At 44.8% G+C, this 19,522-nt stretch overlaps 1 protein-coding gene across 1 annotated transcript in view; it reads left to right on the top strand.

Moving 5' to 3' along the window:
• Positions 1-13,176, top strand: part of LOC120047990 (mediator of RNA polymerase II transcription subunit 12-like) — a 50,506-nt gene extending 37,330 nt beyond the window's left edge. The window contains exons 30-44 of the mRNA XM_038993639.1: positions 877-1,038; positions 1,261-1,372; positions 1,966-2,055; positions 2,568-2,677; positions 2,879-3,014; positions 4,428-4,577; positions 5,021-5,386; positions 6,642-6,792; positions 7,190-7,404; positions 7,692-7,766; positions 7,986-8,206; positions 8,855-8,969; positions 9,297-9,638; positions 12,415-12,511; positions 12,695-13,176. Of these exons, the coding sequence (XP_038849567.1) occupies positions 877-1,038; positions 1,261-1,372; positions 1,966-2,055; positions 2,568-2,677; positions 2,879-3,014; positions 4,428-4,577; positions 5,021-5,386; positions 6,642-6,792; positions 7,190-7,404; positions 7,692-7,766; positions 7,986-8,206; positions 8,855-8,969; positions 9,297-9,638; positions 12,415-12,511; positions 12,695-12,732 (2,380 nt within the window). The 3' untranslated portion in view covers positions 12,733-13,176. The remainder of the gene's footprint in view (positions 1-876; positions 1,039-1,260; positions 1,373-1,965; positions 2,056-2,567; positions 2,678-2,878; positions 3,015-4,427; positions 4,578-5,020; positions 5,387-6,641; positions 6,793-7,189; positions 7,405-7,691; positions 7,767-7,985; positions 8,207-8,854; positions 8,970-9,296; positions 9,639-12,414; positions 12,512-12,694) is intronic.
• Positions 13,177-19,522: the final 6,346 nt, after the last annotated feature.

Here is a 19,522-nt window from a genome sequence, read left to right on the forward strand (position 1 = left end):
ATTGAGTTATCGGAGAAAACACATGGTAAAAGGGTTATTTGCAATCTTATTATTTTATTATAACTTTTTGTTGAAATGCATTGAAACAAGCATGGATCATAGGCACTACCAATTATCAAATTTCAACCAGAAAATATCCATTGTTTTCATATTATCTCTTTTGGTGAAACCATTTGAATCCGCTAAAGCGGGGGTCTGAAACAGGTGGTCCGCGGGCCAAAGCTGCCCTGCGAGTGACTGTTTTTGGCCCCCTGAAGATTTCAGTAAAAACTGTAAAACCGGTGCGCCTGGCACCTACTACCATACCCTGTTCACTTAACTTTTGTCTTTCCCATTCACCCTATAAATAACCCGCATACACAATCCATGTCTCAATCTACACTGATTTGAAGTGGATTTAACAAGTGACATCATTAAGGGATCATAGCGTTCACCTGGTCAGTCAGTCTATGTCATGGAAATGGCAGTGTTCCTAAAGTTTTGTGCATTCAGTGTAGAGAATTTTCTAAGGATTTTAGTTTGTAGGTAAAAAAAGATAAATCACCAGGAATTCAGCTAAAAATATGTTTAATTTTGGAAATCTGTTCCCAAATATTCCCATGAATAAAAAGAGACGTGATCGTGTCTCAATGAAATCAAGGTATGAAATTGTTATCAAATACAATCTCTTATTGGGCTTAGTTGTTGTTAATTTGCAATGTACAAATATTATAATTATGTTCCGGCCCACCGACCATCCGCTGTGACACAAATGATCCCGTGGCTGAATCTAGTTTCCTACCCGTAAGCTAAAGAATCATCAAACATGCTTTCTCATTGTTGGTGAAATCTAACCTCAGCGTAACAGCTCATTCTTTTTGTTTGTGTTCCCCCCAGTTCGTCTGAGCGGTCTGGTGTGTGGCTGGTGGCGCCACTGATAGCCAAGCTGCCCACCTCGGTCCAGGGCCACGTCCTGAAGGCGGCAGGGGAGGAGCTAGAGAAGGGCCAGCATCTGGGGTCCTCCTCACGCAAGGAGAGGGACCGGCAGAAACAGAAAAGGTCAGACAACTCACCCCGACTATTTTGGGTCATTTGGATAATGCTCATTTTGTCAACATAGTTGTACTTTCATCCCGAAAGCGTGATAATCTGTGTTAGATACTAAAAACAAATTGGATGCAGGAGTTATTATGATGCAATTATGATAACATTTTTGCCCCAGCTTCAATATTCCCAAATTGATGGTGGATGTATTGCCCTTACACTTTTGTCTGTTTCCAGCATGTCTCTGCTGAGCCAGCAGCCCTTCCTGTCTCTGGTGCTGACCTGTCTAAAAGGTCAGGATGAGCAGAGGGAGGGCCTCCTCACTTCCCTCTACAGCCAGGTGCAGCAGGTAACACTCAACACAGCCTCTCCTCCATTTTCCTGTCTACCCAAACTCCAAATGCTACGCCACACCCACAGAAGTTTGTTTCCTTTCTGCAGTGAGTCTGGATGGGAGTTACCTCCCTGACAATTTCTAGAACGCAAACACATTCTAATTTTTCCTCCAGAAATTGATGGGTTGACCCAGAGCCAGAACACACGTGGTTAAAGCAGCGGTTTGAAAATGTCATTGGTTTTAATATTCTGATTACTTAGAGATAATCCAATCACTGATGACTTTGTTTTGTACAACAACTGTCATTTTGACATCACTTCAACAATGTCAGTCTGACTGAAGTATGTAGCTAACATAGAGCAGCGGAAGAATTCAGCTGGAGGAGTCAGACAACTCCCCCCGTCTTCTCCCACTTCACCTCTATTAGGCCCAAATCCCAACTTGAGATCTGTGTGCATAACTGAAGATTCTGTTGACATCAATGAACACACTTTTGTGTAAAAATGTACATCTCAAGTTAGGATTCCCCCCTCAGTGTGCTTAATGTTGGCTAAATGTGCCGTCTCATGCTGACTGCGGCTATTGGCTGCGTTTCCATCTTCCAGATTGTAACGAACTGGCGGGAGGACCAGTACCAGGACGACTGCAAGGCCAAGCAGATGATGCATGAGGCGCTGAAGCTGCGGCTTAATCTGGTGAGGGCTCTTCGTCATCATAGTCATGTTATCCCTGTCATGCCTGGAAGTGGTCACTTGTCTCAGTATCAGTTTGGACCAGATGGTATCTAAGGGGACCGAAATTCCTCACTAGGAAGGATTGGAAAGTGTTAACTTAAAATGACACAACGACTAGGTTCTAGTTTAACAACGTTTACTAAACCGTATTTCCACAATACATGGTTGCCATTGCGCTCAGGTCAGGTCCATCAACAGTGAGACTCCGGCACAGCCGTACTAATAACAGAGTGATAGCACAGAGTAATAACAGAAATATAGGGATACTTAAAACATGAACTTAACAAAGTACGTCTGTAAACAGATGAAAACCAGTTACTTACTGCTACAGAACACTGTTGTTTTATCCATTTAAAGTATGTAGAGATCAAATTATTATAATATCTTTTTTTAACTCTCGCCCTTTGAGTTTTCATGAACGGTTCTGAAATGCATACTAAAAAGAAATTGGATGTGTTATCTTTGCTGTCCAGGTGGGTGGGATGTTTGACACGGTACAACGCAGTACACAGCAGACCACGGAGTGGGCCGTGCTACTCCTCGACATCATTAGCAGCGGTACAGTGGACATGCAGTCCAACAAGTAAGTCACAACACAACTGCTCACACATTTTAAACTTCATGTGTTCATTTGTTGTTATTGTAACGTCACCATGTAATGCATCCCTGTATAATTTCCTCCCCTCCCGCTCTCTCTTCCACTCGCTCGCTCGCTCGCTCGCTCTCTCTCCCTACCTCCCTCCCTCACGCTCACTCGCTCCCCCCCGCTCTCTCTCTCTCTCAGTGAGCTCTTCACCACGGTACTAGACATGCTGAGTGTGCTAATTAATGGCACGCTGGCTGCTGACATGTCTAGCATCTCTCAGGGCAGCATGGAGGAGAACAAGAGGGCTTACATGAACCTGGTCAAGAAGCTCCGGGTAAGATCACACACATCACACTGGATGTACACAATATATACAACAGTATGTGGACACCCCTTCAAATGAGTGGATTCTGCTATTTCAGCCACACCCTTGCTGTATAAAATCGAGCACACAGCCATGCAATCTCCATAGATAAACATTGATGTAGAATGGCCTTATTGAAGAGCTCTGACTTTCAACGTGCCACCGCCAAAGGATGCCACCTTTCCAACAAGTAAGTTGATCAAATTTCTGCCCTGCTAGAGCTGCCCCGGTCAACTGTAAGTGCTGTTATTGTGAAGTGGAAACATCTAGAAGCAACAACGGCTCAGCCGCGAAGTGGAAGGCCACACAAGCTCACAGAACGGGACTGCCGAGTGCTGAAATGCGTAGAAAACTGTCTGTCCTCGGGTGCAAAACTCACTATCGAGTTCCAAACTGCCTTGAAGCAACATCAACACAATAATTGTTCGTCGGGAGCTTCATGAAATGGGTTTTCATGGCCGAGCAGCCGCACACAAGCCTAAGATCACCATGCGCAATGCCAAGCGTTCTCTGGAGTGATGAATCACGCTTCACCATCTGGCAGTACGACGGACGAATCTGTGTGTGGCGGATGCCAGGAGAACAATACCTGCCCAATGCGTAGTGCCAACTGTAAAGTTTGGTGGAGGAGGATTAATGGTCTGGGGCTGCTTTTCATGGTTTGGGTTAGGCCCCAGTGAAGGGAATTCTTAATGCTACAGCATACAATGACATTCTAGATGATTCTGTGCTTCCAACTTTCTGGCAACAGTTTGGGTAAGGCCCTTTCCTGTTTCAGCATGACAATGCCCCCATGCACAAAGCGAGGTCCATACAGAAATGGTTTGTCGAGATCGGTGTGGAAGAACTTGTCTGGCTTGCACAGAGCCCTGACCTCAACCCCATCGAACACCTTTGGGATGAATTGGAACACCGACTGTGAGCCAGGCCTAATCGCCCAACATCAGTGCCCAACCTCACTAATGCTCTTGTGGCTGAATGGAAGCAAGTCCCTGCAGCAATGTTCCAGCATCTAGTGGAAAGCCATCTCAGAAGAGTGGAGGCTGTTATAGCAGCAAAGTAGAGACCAACTCCATACTAATGCCCATGATTTTGGAATGATATCCTTGACGAGCAGGTGTCCACATACCACATATTGTGGTTATGTGGAATATATAATAATGTATGTCCTATGTAGCAGAGTATTCCACCATTTTGTATTTTATCTATTGAAGTCAGTGGAAGGGTATTATGCTCTGTGCTCGCCACAAGAGGTCCCCACTCGCCTAGAATTCAGTTGAATCAAACTACTTTTAAAAAATGCTAGGAAACTTTTAAATTAAATACTTTTTGTCTCGTTCTCTGCTCAAAGGTATCAACAACTCAAATGTTGTGTATTTGCAGAAAGAGCTGGGTGACCGGCAGTCAGAGAGTCTGGAGAAGGTGCGGCAGTTGCTCCCCCTGCCCAAGCAGACCCGTGATGTCATCACGTGTGAACCACAGGGCTCGCTTATTGACACCAAGGGCAACAAGATCGCTGGCTTTGAGAAGGAGGTACAGTACTATGAGCTCTGACCCTTTGAAGGTATTGTCAACTCAATTGTTGCCTGTATTACTGTTTCTCTGTCACCCGTATTGAGATTGACTTTTTGTCCCACACGGTTCTTCATAAAATCTTGTCTTTTAGCTGTTCACTAGGAATGTCTTCAGTAACTTCTCTAAATAGCAGACCTGGGTTTTAGTTCAAATACTTGATTGAGATTGCCTGGCAAAGTGGAACCAATGGAATAGTCCCAAAACTGTAAACCATACACTCTTGTCTAGATGCAGTCCAGGCACCTTCAAATGCTCAAAGTTCCTGAAAACAAATTGTATTTGAACCCATGCCTGCTTAATATTCCTGCCTCTCAACATCGTAGTTGTCAGGAGATATTTGTGGCAACACTAATAATTGTAATTTTTATTGATGTAAAACCATCTTCCTCCTTTACCGTCAGGGTCTCCAAGTGTCGACCAAGCAGAAGATCTCTCCGTGGGATGTTTTCGAGGGCCTCAAGCACTCGGCCCCTCTCTCCTGGGGCTGGTTTGGTACGGTGCGCGTGGACCGTAAGGTGACCAAGTTCGAGGAACAGCAGCGCTTCCTCCTCTACCACACCCACCTGAAGCCCAAGCCGCGCAGCTACTACCTGGAACCCCTCCCCCTGCCCCCTGAGGATGAGGAGCCGCCCACGCCCGCACCCCAGGAACCCGAGAAGAAGATGGCGGAGCCAGTGAAGCCGGAGAAGAGCGTCTCTGTGGTGTCGTCCGATTCAACCAAGAAGAAGACCAAGAAGAAGAAGACACCGTCCACCAACAAGACTGAGGTTAGTGAGACACTGGGACAGGTCCTGTCCAACAAGACTGAGGTTACTTAGACACTGGGACAGGTCCTGTCCAACAAGACTGAGGTTACTTAGACACTGGGACAGGTCCTGTCCAACAAGACTGAGGTTAGTGAGACACTGGGACAGGTCCTGTCCAACAAGACTGAGGTTAGTGAGACACTGGGACAGGTCCTGTCCAACAAGACTGAGGTTACTTAGACACTGGGACAGGTCCTGTCCAACAAGACTGAGGTTAGTGAGACACTGGGACAGGTCCTGTCCAACAAGACTGAGGTTAGTGAGACACTGGGACAGGTCCTGTCCAACAAGACTGAGGTTACTTAGACACTGGGACAGGTCCTGTCCAACAAGACTGAGGTTAGTGAGACACTGGGACAGGTCCTGTCCAACAAGACTGAGGTTAGTGAGACATTGGGACAGGTCCTGTCCAACAAGACTGAGGTTACTTAGACACTGGGACAGGTCCTGTCCAACAAGACTGAGGTTAGTGAGACATTGGGACAGGTCCTGTCCAACACTGGGACAGGTCCTGTATTCTACCTAGCCTATCAGAAGGCAAGATGGAGTTGCAACCATGTTATTTATACCGGTCTGATCCTTTCAGATCTAGAGATATAAAGTTACTCATAGCTTTAAGCACTCATGAGTGGCATCTTGACAGGGATTTGAAGGCCTTGTTCTAAGGGTCCAAAAGCTGGATGATGAGGTTGTTGCACGTATGACCAGTCTTTTTTTTTCTCTCCAATTTCATGATATCTATTTGGTAGTTATAGTCTTATCCCTTCGTTGCAACTCCCTTACGGACTCGAGAGAGAGGCGAAGGTCGAGACCCATGCGTCCTCCGAAACACGACCTGCCAAGCCGCACTGCTTCTTGACACACTGCTCTCTTAACCCGGAAGCCAGCCGCACCAATGTGTCGGAGGAAACACCGTACAACTGACGACCGTGTCAGTGTGAGTGCGCCCGGCCCGCCACAGGAGTCACTAGAGCATGATGGGACAAGGACATCCCGGCCGACTAAACCCTCCCCTAACCCGGACGACGCTGGGCCAATTGACGATTGGCTGCACCTCATGAGTCTCCCGGTTCGTGGCTGGCAGCAACACAGCCTGGTATCGAACCCAGATCTGTAGTGATGCCTTAGACCGCTGCGCCACTCGCAAGGCCCACATATTACCGTTCTATACAAGTAGCATGTCTCATAGAAGATGCACGTCTTCTCCTCTCTACAGGACTATGTGACCCGTACCCAGGGTGGAGTGTCGTATGGAACGTGTATACCCCCAGACACCCTCATTGGCCAGCAGGCCCACCCCTACAGCAGGATAGGCTACAACCAGCAGCCCATGGGCATGTATGCCCAGAACCAGCCTCTGCCTCCAGGTCAGTGCCAACATTATCATTGTCTAAAATCAGGGTTCTGATCCACTATCAGTTTTGCCTTTATAGATCATGATGATTAAGATTACAAGGACAGCGGGGTGCGTACCTGATCTTTGGTCAGCACTCCTACTCTGATACTGATGAATACAGGCCCTATTGTATTTATTACTAGTGTGTTTTTACATTACTATCAAGAAAAAAAACACTCTGGAAACCTGTATTCTTCTCATGACCTTTGAATGTGATGTGTTTTGTTCCATTCCAGGACTAGATTTTAATGCTGGGGTGGAGCAAAACCCTACAACCTTGTAGTTCCCCCAGGACTGTGTAGTTCCCCCAGGACTGTGTTGAAGCTATTTGGAATTTTGACTTTAACGCTCATCTTTTTCCCCTTCAGGAGGCCCTGGTTTGGACACCCCGTACCGACCAGCACGGAACCCTCAAATGGGCAAGATGATGCCCACGCGGCCCAGCTACCCAGGCATGATGCCCGGCATGCAAGGTGGCATGCCAGGCATGATGGGCATGGACAAGCAGTACCCGATGGGCTACAAGCCCCAACCCAACATTCCGCAGGGTCAGATTCTGCGCCAGCAGCTACAGGTCAGACTGGTGAGTGTGCAGTAACTAGACTCCACTGGAAGGGGACAGTAGTGAGTACAGAGGTTATTCTGGACTGGATCTACCACAGTGTGCCTGAGGGGTTTGCTAGAAGTGTTATTAACATGCTCACAGAATAGGACCTTGAACCTGGCTTTCGCTGTACGCAGGACATGTTGATAAGTTTGAGTTGGAATTCACTCCCTGTGGAGAAAAAAATGTTGGCCTTCAGGTGTAAAAAGCAGCACATTGCTTTTAGAGAACGTTGGAGGATGACTGTTGTCTCTTGTCATTTTCAGAACCAGAGTATGATAGGACCACAGATGAGGCAGATGACGCCTAACCAACAATACAGCTCCATGCAGCCAAGTCAGGCAAGTCTTTCAGATGAGACACTCTCAGCAACATTTCATGTGATTTTCTTTCCAGATGAATCAGTACAACCTGTTTTCTTATATTTCCTCCACCTCTGAAATTGACCACATGTATAAACTAGTGTCCTCTATTCCTGATCATCAGTATTCTACCCATCTCCTCCCTGCATATTGGTCCTATTTTCATGAACATTCTGGTTTCCCTCTCTCCATGTGCAGAACATCTCCCAGGGATATACCACGTACGGCTCCCACATTGGGATGCAGCCACACCCCTCTCAGGCGGGTGGTATAGTCCCTCCATCGTATGGGAACCAGGGCTTCCAGGGAAGCCACCCGGGGGCCAACCCGGCCGTGGTGGACTCTCTGAGGCAGAGGCCCAGCGGCTATGTTCACCAGCAGGCACCAGGCTACTCACACACCATGCAGAACACACCAAGGTGGGCAGGAGGGAGGAGTTGCAGAGGGGTGGGGGTGTGGACAATACACCCCAATAGCACAGGGTTGTCTACTGTCCATTTATTAAGGATATTTAGGTTACTTTTAGCTCATATTGTGTTCATGGAGTTCCATTTTTCACTCCTTTTTCTTGCACATATCAAGGCCTTAAATATGTCACATTTAGCATCACTGCCTAGTATCTGGATACAGTGTTATCAGTCAGTCCCACCCAGAAACTGGACTCTTGATTTACTTTAATGGGGTAGATAGGAACATTGGACACTGCAGTCACAGAACACGTCTTTGTTCCATGCTGTAGCACTATTGGACAACAGTGACCTTATTCAAGATATAGTGGTGTATTTATGAAACATTTTACATTTACATTTAAGTCATTTAGCAGACGCTCTTATCCAGAGCGACTTACAAATTGGTGCATTCACCTTATGATATCCAGTGGAACAACCACTTTACAATATCCACTTTACACTTTACACACTTTACCACTTTACACTTTACAATATCCACATATCCCTACCGGCCAAACCCTCCCTAACCCGGACGACGCTAAGCCAATTGTGCGTCGCCCCACGAAACATTGATGATGTACCTGTCCACTGAATTTGTCTCTCTTCCACCATCTCCAGGTTTCCCCACCAGTCCATCCAGCCAGCTCCCGTCATGCAGCCCCTGAGCCACATGGGGGTCCACCCGGGCATGAGACCAAACCAGATGCTGGCCGAGCAGCAGCAGCAACAGCAGGCCCAGCAGCAACAAGCCCAGCAGCAACAGCAGCAGTACCTCAGACAGCAGGCACTCAGAGTATGCTTTGTCTAATTGTCTAAATACTACTAACAATCTCTAACACTACAGACCAACATGGAACAGTAGGTCAATACTATTGCAACAACACACGTACTGCTATTGCCACTCAATGTGCTATATATCTACATAACCACTTGAACATTCATTCAATGCTTTACCTGATGATCTAACACAGGTGTTGTACTATGGTCTAACCCTGCTCTTTTCCTGTGTTTGTCCCTGGCCCTATAGGCCCAGCAGCAGGCTCAGCAACAACAACAACAGCAGCAGGCTCAGCAACAACAACAACAGCAGCAGGCTCAGCAACAACAACAACAGCAGCAGGCTCAGCAACAACAACAGCAGCAGCAACAGGTTCAGCAGCAGCAGCAACAGGTTCAGCAGCAACAGGTTCAGCAGCAACAGGTTCAGCAGCAACAACAGGTTCAGCAGCAACAACAGGTTCAGCAGCAACAACAGGTTCAACAACAGCAACAGGTCCAGCCCCAACAAGTTCAACAACAACAACAACAACAACAGCAGCAACAACAACAACAGCAGGTAGCGTCGGCCCAGCCCCCCGGTACCCAGGCTCAGAACCAGGCCCTGGGCATGCAGCAACCCATGGTACGTTCCACTTAGAGGGTTACGCTGTTAAATTACCCAGGGGTGGTTCCAAAAAGACGGATCAACTTAGCCAACTAACTGTCCTAAATATTCACATTTAACTTAATCTTTTTGAGAAATATAGACTTGAAATTAGCATGGTATAATTGACTTCACTACCAACAACGTGTATTCAAGTTTATCTTTCAAAATGAACCATAAAATGATATGTACAAAATTGTGTGTGTGTATACTATGTATGTGCAGTATCAGTCAAAAGTTTGGACACACCTACTCATGAATTGTAGAATAATAGTGAAGACTTCAAAACTATGAAAGAACATATATGGAATCATGTAGTAACCACAAAAGTGTTAAACAAATCAAAATATGTTTTATGTTTTAGGTTCTTCAAAGTAGCCAATGTTTGCCTTGATGACAGCTGTGCACACTCTTGGCATTCTCTCAACCAGCTTCACCTGGAATGCTTTTCCAACAGTCTTGAAGGAGTTCTCACATATGCTGAGCACTTGTTGGCTGTTTTTCCTTCGCTCTGTGGTCCAACTCATCCCAAACCATCTCAATTGGGTTGAGGTTGGGTGATTGTGGAGGCCAGGTCATCTGATGCAACACTCATCACTCTCCTTGGTCAAATAGCCCTTACACAGCCTGGAGGTGTGTTGGGTCACTATCCTATTGAAAAACAAATTATAGTACCACTAAGTGCAAACCAAATGGGATGGTGTATCACTGCAGAATGCTGTGGTATCCATGCTGGTTAAGTGTGCCTTGAATTGTAAATAATTCACTGACAGTGTCACCAGCAAAGCACCATCACACCACCACCTCCATGCTTCACGGTGGGAACCACACATGCGGAGATCATCCATTCACCTATTCTGCGTCTCACAAAGACACAGCGGTTGGAACCAAAAATCTCCAATTTGGACTCAACAGACCAAAGGAGAGATTTCCACCGGTCTAATGTCCATTGCTCGTGTTTCTCGGCCCATGCAAGTCTCTTCTTCATATTGGTGTTCTTTAGCAGTGGTTTCTTTGCAGCAATTTGACCATGAAGGCCTGATTCACGCAGTCTCCTCTGAACAGTTGCTGTTGAGATGTCTGTTACTTGAACTTTGTGAAGCATTTATTTGGGCTGCTATTTCTGAGGCTGGTAACTCTAATGAACTTATCCTCTGCAGCAGAGATAACTCTGGGTCTTCCTTTCCTGTGGCGGTCCTCATGAGAGCCAGTTTCATCATAGCGCTTGATGATTTTTGTGACTTGAATGAACTTTCAAAGTTCTTGACTGACCTTCTTGTCTTAAAGTAATGATGGACTGTCATTTCTCTTTGCTTACTTGAGCTGTTCTTGCCATAATATGGACCTGGCCTTTTGACTAATAGGGCTATCTTCTGTATACCCCCCTACCATGTCACAACACAACTGATTGGCTCAAACGGATTAAGAAGGAAAGAAATTCCACAAATTGACATTGACAAGGCACACCTGTTAATTGAAATGCATTCCAGGTGACTACCTCATGAAGCTGGTTGAGAGAATGCCAAGAGCGTGCAAAGCTGTCATCAAGGCGAAGGGTGGCTACTTTGAAGAATCTCAAATATAAAATATATTTTGATTTAACACTTTTGGTTACTACATGATTCCAAATGTGTTATTTCATAGTTTTGATGTATTCACTATTAATAGTAAATTAAAGGAAAAACCTTGAATGAGTCGGTGTGTCCAAACTTTTGACTGGTACTGTGCATGCATACATGCATACATATATACATACATATACATACATGCATATACAGTACCATAAAAAAGTATTTGCCCCCTTTCTAATTTTTACTATTTCTGCGTATTGTTGATACTGAATGTTATCAGATCTTCAACCAAAACCTTATATTAGATAAAGGGAACCTGGATAAAAGGTGAGCCACTTACATGGTACCGGTTATCCCTAACACAGAGTTGTCAGAAGTTACCTTGCTAACTCCTCAAACCACGTATGTAGTATAGGGCTCTGCTTTCTGGAACACCCCACAAGTCCAAAATCAAACCCTACCTCGCCTTGATCTATTTCCAAATATCACGCTGACCTGAACAGTTATTTGCTAGTCTATCTTTTCACTGAGGTTTGTTCAGTTTAAGGTTAGCGCACCCTGCTTACGTCCAGCCTGGTTTAGTCAAGGCATGGCTAGTGAACTGTGCCCCTCTAGGTTGGCACCAGCCATGTTATTGGATAGAGGTTTGGGTCAGCACGATATATCTCAAATAGATGTTATTCCTATATCGATAAGGATAATGTGGGTATAAGTAATTAGCAGGAAACTAACATATTAAAGATGGCTAGAGGAAACTCCTGCCTTATTGCCAGTTGGGGCCCTCTCGCAGAGTACTGATATGAGATTCACTAGTACAAGACTGACGTAGCCAGACAGAAACGCATTAATAGGAATTTGTATCTTATAAATTGTCTGTTTTTTCCATTAAAAGTTCAACTCAAGTCAATTATTTTTGGGACGAGTTGCATATGCACAAAGGCCTAAATATTGTGTTTTTGGTCGGACAATCTTGTCAACGGTCTCAAACAGTGGTTAAATTTTCGGATTCTGAATATCTGACCTCTCTTGCCTCATCTTTTTTTGTAAATGTGTGCTACTGGAAAGGGACAATGAGTCCCAAGTCATGGTCACAGTATTTTTTTATTAGTTCATTCCTCTCAAATTAGGTTTGATGTGAAGTTATAGCCTGTACGTTCAACCACCGAAATGTGTGTGTGTGTCAGTTCCCACGACAGGGGATGCAGCAGACTCAGATGCAGCAGACTCAACAGCAGCAGCAGACCGCAGCACTGGTCAGGCAGCTCCAACAACAACTCTCAAGTAAGAAAGAGACTCATCATGTCAGTGTACCTTAGTGAGATCTGCTATAGCCTTGTACTAACCCCAGGGTCACATTCATCAGGCACCAAACAAGAAAATAAATCACTAAATGTGACATTCTATTTTCACCATTTCCAGTCATTTTAGGTGTTGATAACAAGTGTGTTCTTTTCTTTTCCCCAGATACACAACCCGGACAGAACACCAACTCATATTACTGATAGTGCTTGTTGTATATTAGTGTGTGTGTGTGGAAGGATAGGGAGACCCTGTGTGTGGTCGTGTCCCCAGCCAGCCTGTAGATTGGCAGATAGATGTGTCCAATGCCCCGCAGACCCCATATTTAGAGGTGTAGGCTCTTAGGAGGGAAAGGCTGCTATTGGCCAAGAAAGACGACCAGGCGGAAGAACCCACAACTCAACCAGAGGCCCAACATGCCATTCGAAAACCATCTCAACTTCAGTCATGTAATTTCGGAACATCCAAGGAGGGATTGTGCTGTGAAATATTATGATCATGGAGAATAATGGAATGGAAGAGTCTATGTAAAAAATAAGTACAAGAAATTATAAGAATAATGCAATTTTTTATTTTATTTCAATTTGTACAATTTTTCAGTTTAGTGTATTTCTCATTAAATATCATGTCAGTTTTTATGTCTTGTACTTGTGTTTGGTGCATTCTTTTCATCCTGACACAGCATTTTACTAATCAGGTTGTGAATAATCAGGATATTATTAATGATTTTGAAATACTATGAGTCATCATTATTATCCACTTATTGATTGTAGATAGTATTGTTTTCATTTTTTTGTGTAGTCAGGGTTCGCACAGGTCAGTGATTTGTTTTTAAGTCAGAATTTTCTGATATGCATTCCAGAGGGATAGTCAGGGAATTTTGCATATTGATCACTACTTGGAAATGAAATGATCAGAAAAATGTATTCTGTTCTTTTTCCACATTGCATTGCCCAGTGAGCTTTTGTCCATTGTCATGTACATTCTGTAAGGTATATGGAAAGTCATGGAATATTTTAGAAATGGGAACCCTGTTAGATATGTCGCTAAAACCAGGCAGTCCACTAATAAAAAATATCGAGGTTAGTCTTTTTTTCTTCATGCGAGCTTCTGAAAGGACTTTTGATCTAAAACCATGCCCCCGCTTCAACATCTTTATGACTTAACAGAGGCATGATGCTTTCATTGGACAAAGCAACAACAAAAAACTATGAGCAGCACGAAATACAGCAGACTTGTCACAGGGTTACTTGCGCTAACCAAAAAGGTATGCTAATAACTATTGATGCGTCTCAAAAGACGCCCTATGTAATGGTGCAGTACTTTTGACCATGGCGTATGGGCTCTGTTTGATGCGTCTCAAAAGACGCCCTATATAATGGTGCAGTACTTTTGACCATGGAAATGGTCTCTGTTCAAATGCGCCATTTTGGACGCACCCTTTCTAAGAGCTTCCCAGGAGCCTCCGGAGGCACGCAGAGGCCACATTTCGCTCTTTAAACGCATCGCGGTGAGCTTCACATTTTGCAACAATGCGGAGGGCTCCGTATAGCTCCGCATTGACATGATTATTTGCAGGTAGGTGAGGGCGGGAAGTCCTGTATAAACAAACACACACTCACTAACTTCACACCATCGCTGCACTGCTCCGCGAAGCGCAAGAAGTATGAATGTCCTGACTTCTGCAGAAGCTACATCACCATAAATGCTGCACGGCCAATACAGACAACAGATTGCCCATGCGGCGCATTTTACTGGCCATAAGCTACCCTAATTACCAGAGACGGTGGAAACAAATGTCATGACCAGTGATGTACCCATGGAGGGGTAAACTCAGTTATGCACCTTTATTTTGTGAGTAGGATTTACATGGCCAAAAACAGACAGAGCTCCTGTTTAGAAATCCTTTATTTAGAAGAATTTAGATCATTGACGTTTCCATCTTGGCCATTGCTGTGCGTGGGGACAAACTTTCCCGAAAAGGGGATAGTGTAACAAACCATGCTAACTGTTAGATGATAGTATAATGTAGTGCACAGTAATAAGAAAAATTATTACTACTATTGGTTGTGGGTTTTTATTGTTGTTATTAATATCATTTTCATGTAAATCATTGATGCTAAGGCTCTCTTTGTTGCATTTTATTTTGGTAGCGGTTAGTTTGTTAGTATTACGAACAAACTACTTCAGGGAGCAACGTCCCTGTCCTTCGTGAGTCCCAGGCTCAGCTGGCCCAGCTGTCAGTACCTGGTAATGCATCTAACACACCGACAGTGTTTTTGCGCAAAATAGTATGCAGCGTCATCTGGATAAGTATGCAACAAAAGTTCAACATTCACCTTCTGCTACCATTTCTGTCAAACCTCTTCGCATACAGTTTGACGAGTTAACAGTTGTTTTGAGCTTGGCACAAATCATGCTTCATTGACAGCATGGCCAGTGTTGAATGTTTACAATTTTAAACTTGGAAAAGAGACCCTTAATCTTAGACTTGGGACCACACAGCAACTCCATTGAAGAGCAGGCTAATGATTGCTTTGCAATGCTTGCAGTTAGCGGATATGTTTTATCTATAATTTCTCTTCATTATTTCTATTCATTTGACAAGGATTAAAAATGATTTGACAGTAGATTGTCGACTTGATTCATGATGACTGCCAGCTAAGATTTTGAAAGTATGATGTTGACATGATCAGTCCAATGAAAGCTACTGTAGATATGGGATTTTAAGTCATTTTATCTGTGTCCAATGACCTTGAGCCTTCTTGGATGGGCACTTCTAATGTAACTCTATGGCAGCACCCAAGAGGCTAGAATTTTAGAGCTCTGCCCTTAGACTTGGCGGTGACGTAGTGTCCCCATGAGTGACAACACTGAGCCAATCACGGCGCAACGCTCCATATTTTCTGTAGGCTTGCTCCACCACCACAGAAAGCACTGAGCTAGGCTGAAACACCTGCATTTTGGAGCTGCCTTACTCAAGAAAACAAAAGCGAACATGTTTGTATGCGGCTTAATTAACTCAATGATATATTTTTTACATTGTTTGCAAACAGATGTGACACGTATTAATGCCAAAATAACATGCAAAACAGGCTAAATGTAGGGCTCAAAACAGGTGGAGCTTTGCCCCCCGCTTGCCCTGAATGGCGGGTCACCACTGCATGTCTATGAAGTTTTACAGATTTGTTGTGGATTCCACAAGAGCTGGGATAATCCCCACGACATCATGAGAGTCTATTACAGCAAACTGGTTGAAAAGAAGGATACATTGAATGTGGATATTGGTGATAAGGACAGCAATATGTTAGTAGAGCCATTTCGTATGTGAGGTGATTACATATGTAAATCATATATGATGATACAAAACATAAATAAGTAATAATAATTGAAAATTATTTAAACTCTGTCATTTGGGCCAGGATTGCGTCAAATATCTATTTTAAACACTTTTGTAACTTGGGCTAGGATTCCATCAAAGATATATTTTAAACTGTATTGTAACTTGGGCCAGGACTCCATTAACGATCTATTTTCGTCAAGCTTAATGCACTTGACTTTTAAAGGTATTTTACACTTGTGCCGAAAACTGCAGTATTTAGTGTGAACGCGATCTATTCGAACATCAGGGAAAATGCCTTTAAAATTTTAAAGGCAGGTGCGCTTCTCGATTGCGACAACATACCTGTAATTGAAGCCTGGCCGTGACCAAATAAAGAGCAATAATGTTGTTCTCTGAAGAGAGGAGGTGGAGGAGGGTTAAGGGCCCGTTCACACTGCTTGTGGCAAATAAAAGACTGTGCCACAAAGGAAGCCTTTTCATGGTTTTATTTGCAACCTTGTGCAAACTACTACCAATGAAATGGCTTCTTTTGTGTAGTGTTTTACCATGTCAACAGACCCTAAAATATTACATTTAAACCTTTATGTCAACTTGATGCATTTCATGCCTACAGACGTGAGTGCCACAGGTCAGTATTCATTTAGACAGGGTACCTTAGTGTTATTGGGCACAGGGACTATGGTGGTCTGCATGAAACATGTTGGTATTACAGCCTCAGACAAGGAGAGGTTGAAAATGTCAGTGAAGACACTTGCTAGTTGGTCAACGCATGCTCGGAGTACCCGTCCTGGTAATCCATCTGGCCCTGCGGCCCTGTGAACGTTGATCTGTGTAAAGGTCTTACATCGGCTGCGGAAAGCGTGATCACACAGTCATCCGGAACAGCTGATGCTCTCATGCATGTTTCAGTGTTACTTGCCTCGAAGTGAGCATAGAAGTAGTTTAGCTCGTCTGGTAGGCTCGTGTCACTGGGCAGCTCTCGGCTGTGCTTCCCTTTGTAGTCTGTAATAGTTTCAAGCCCTGCCACATCCGACGAGCGTCGGAGCCGGTGTACTACGATTCGATCTTAGTCCTGTATTGAGGCTTTGCCTGTTTGATGGTTCGTCGGAGGGCATAGCGGGATTTCTTAAAAGCTTCCGGGTTAGAGTCCCGTTCCTTGAAAGCGGCAGCTCTACCCTTTAGCTCAGTGCAAATGTTGCCTGTAATCCATGGCTTTTGGTTGGTGTATGCATGTACAGTCACTGTGGGACGTCCGATGCACTTATTGATAAAGCCAGTGACTGATGTGGTGTACTTCTCAATGCCATCGGAAGAATTCCGGAACATATTCCAGTCTGTGCTAGCAAAACAGTCCTGTAGTTTAGCATCTGCTTCATCTGACCACCTTTTATAGACCTGTCTATTATCTATGCATAGTCACTTTACCCCTCACATTGACTCTGTACCGGTACCCCATGTACAGTCGTGGCCAAAAGTTTTGAGAACCAAATCAAATCAATTTATATAGCCCTTCGTGCATCAGCTGATATCTCAAAGTGCTGTACAGAAACCCAGCCTAAAACCCCAAACAGCAAGCAATGCAGGTGTAGAAGCACGGTGGCTAGGAAAAACTCCCTAGAAAGGCCAAAACCTAGGAAGAAACCTAGAGGAACCAGGCTATGAGGGGTGGCCAGTCCTCTTCTGGCTGTGCCAGGTGGAGATTATAACAGAACATGGCCAAGATGTTCAAATGTTCATAAATGACCAGCATGGTCAAATAATAATAATCACAGTAGTTGTCGAGGGTGCAGCAAGTCAGCACCTCAGGAGTAAATGTCAGTTGGCTTTTCATAGCCGATCATTAAGAGTATCTGTACCGCTCCTGCGGTCTCTAGAGAGTTGAAAATAGCAGGTCTGGGACAGGTAGCATGTCCGGTGAACAGGTCAGGGTTCCATAGCCGCAGGCAGAACAGTTGAAACTGGAGCAGCAGCACGGCCAGGTGGACTGGGGACAGCAAGGAGTCATCATGCCAGGTAGTCCTGACGCATGGTCCTAGGGCTCAGGTCCTCTGAGAGAGAGAAAGAAAGAGAGAGAGAGAATTAGAGAGAGCATACATAAATTCACACAGGACACCGGATAAGACAGGAGAAGCACTCCAGATATAACAAACTGACCCTAGCCCCCCGACACAAACTACTGCAGCATAAATACTGGAGGCTGAGACAGGAGGGGTCAGGAGACACTGTGGCCCCATCCGATGATACCCCCGGACAGGTCCAAACAGGAAGGATATAACCCCACCCACTTTGCCAAAGCACAGCCCCCACACCACTAGAGGGATATCTTCAACCACCAACTTACCACCCTGAGACAAGGCCGAGTATAGCCCACAAAGATCTCCGCCACGGCACAAACCAAGGGGGGGCGCCAACCCAGACAGGAAGATCACGTCAGTGACTCAGAATGACACAAATATTAATTTTCACAAAGTCTGCTGCCTCAGTTTGTATGATAGCAATTTGCATATACTCCAGAATGTTATGAAGAGTGATCAGATGAATTGCAAAGTCCCTCTTTGCCATGCAAATGAACTGAATCCCCCAAAAACATTTCCACTGCATTTCAGCCCTGCCACAAAAGGACCAGCTGACATCATGTCAGTGATTCTCTCGTTAACACAGGTGTGAGTGTTGACGAGGACAAGGCTGGAGATCACCCTGTCATGCTGATGGAGTTCGAATAACTGACTGGAAGCTTCAAAAGGACGGTGGTGCTTGGAATCATTGTTCTTCCTCTGTCAACCATGGTTACCTGCAAGGAAACACGTGCCGTCATCATTGTTTTGCACAAAGAGGGCTTCACAGGCAAAGATATTGGTGGCAGTAAGATTGCACCGAAATCAACCATTTATCGGATCATCAAGAACTTCAAGGAGACCGGTTCAATTGTTGTGAAGAAGGCTTCATGGCGCCCAAGAAAGTCCAGCAAGCGCCAGGACCGTCTCCTAAAGTTGATTCAGCTGTGGGATCGGGGCACCACTAATACAGAGCTTGCTCAGGAATGGCAGCAGGCAGGTGTGAGTGCATCTGCACGCACAGTGACTTTTGGAGGATGGCCTGGTGCTTGGAATCATTGTTCTTCCTCTGTCAACCATGGTTAACCTGCAAGGAAACACGTGCCGTCATCATTGCTTTGCACAAAAAGGGCTTCACAGGCAAGGATATTGCTGCCAGTAAGATTGCACCTAAATCAACCATTTATCAGATCATCAAGAACTTCAAGGAGAGCCTAAGAACACAGCCATGAATAAAGAATGGTACCAACACATCCTCCGAGAGCAACTTCTCCCAACCATCCAGGAACAGTTTGGTGACAAACAATGCCATAAGGCAAAAGTGATAACTAAGTGGCTCAGGGAACAAAACATCAATTTTTTGGGTCCATGGCCAGGAAACTCCCCAGGCCTTAATCCCATTGAGAACTTGTGGTCAATCCTCAAGAGGCGGGTGGACAAACAAAAACCTACAAATTCTGACAAACTCCAAGCCTTGATTATGCAAGAATGGGCTGCCATCAGTCAGGATGTGGCCCAGAAGTTAATTGACAGCATGCCAGGGCAGAGGTCTTGAAAAAGAAGGGTCAACACTGCAAATATTGACTCTTTGCATCA

Source organism: Salvelinus namaycush, chromosome 5, assembly GCF_016432855.1.
Source record: "Salvelinus namaycush isolate Seneca chromosome 5, SaNama_1.0, whole genome shotgun sequence".
NCBI lineage: Eukaryota > Metazoa > Chordata > Actinopteri > Salmoniformes > Salmonidae > Salvelinus > Salvelinus namaycush.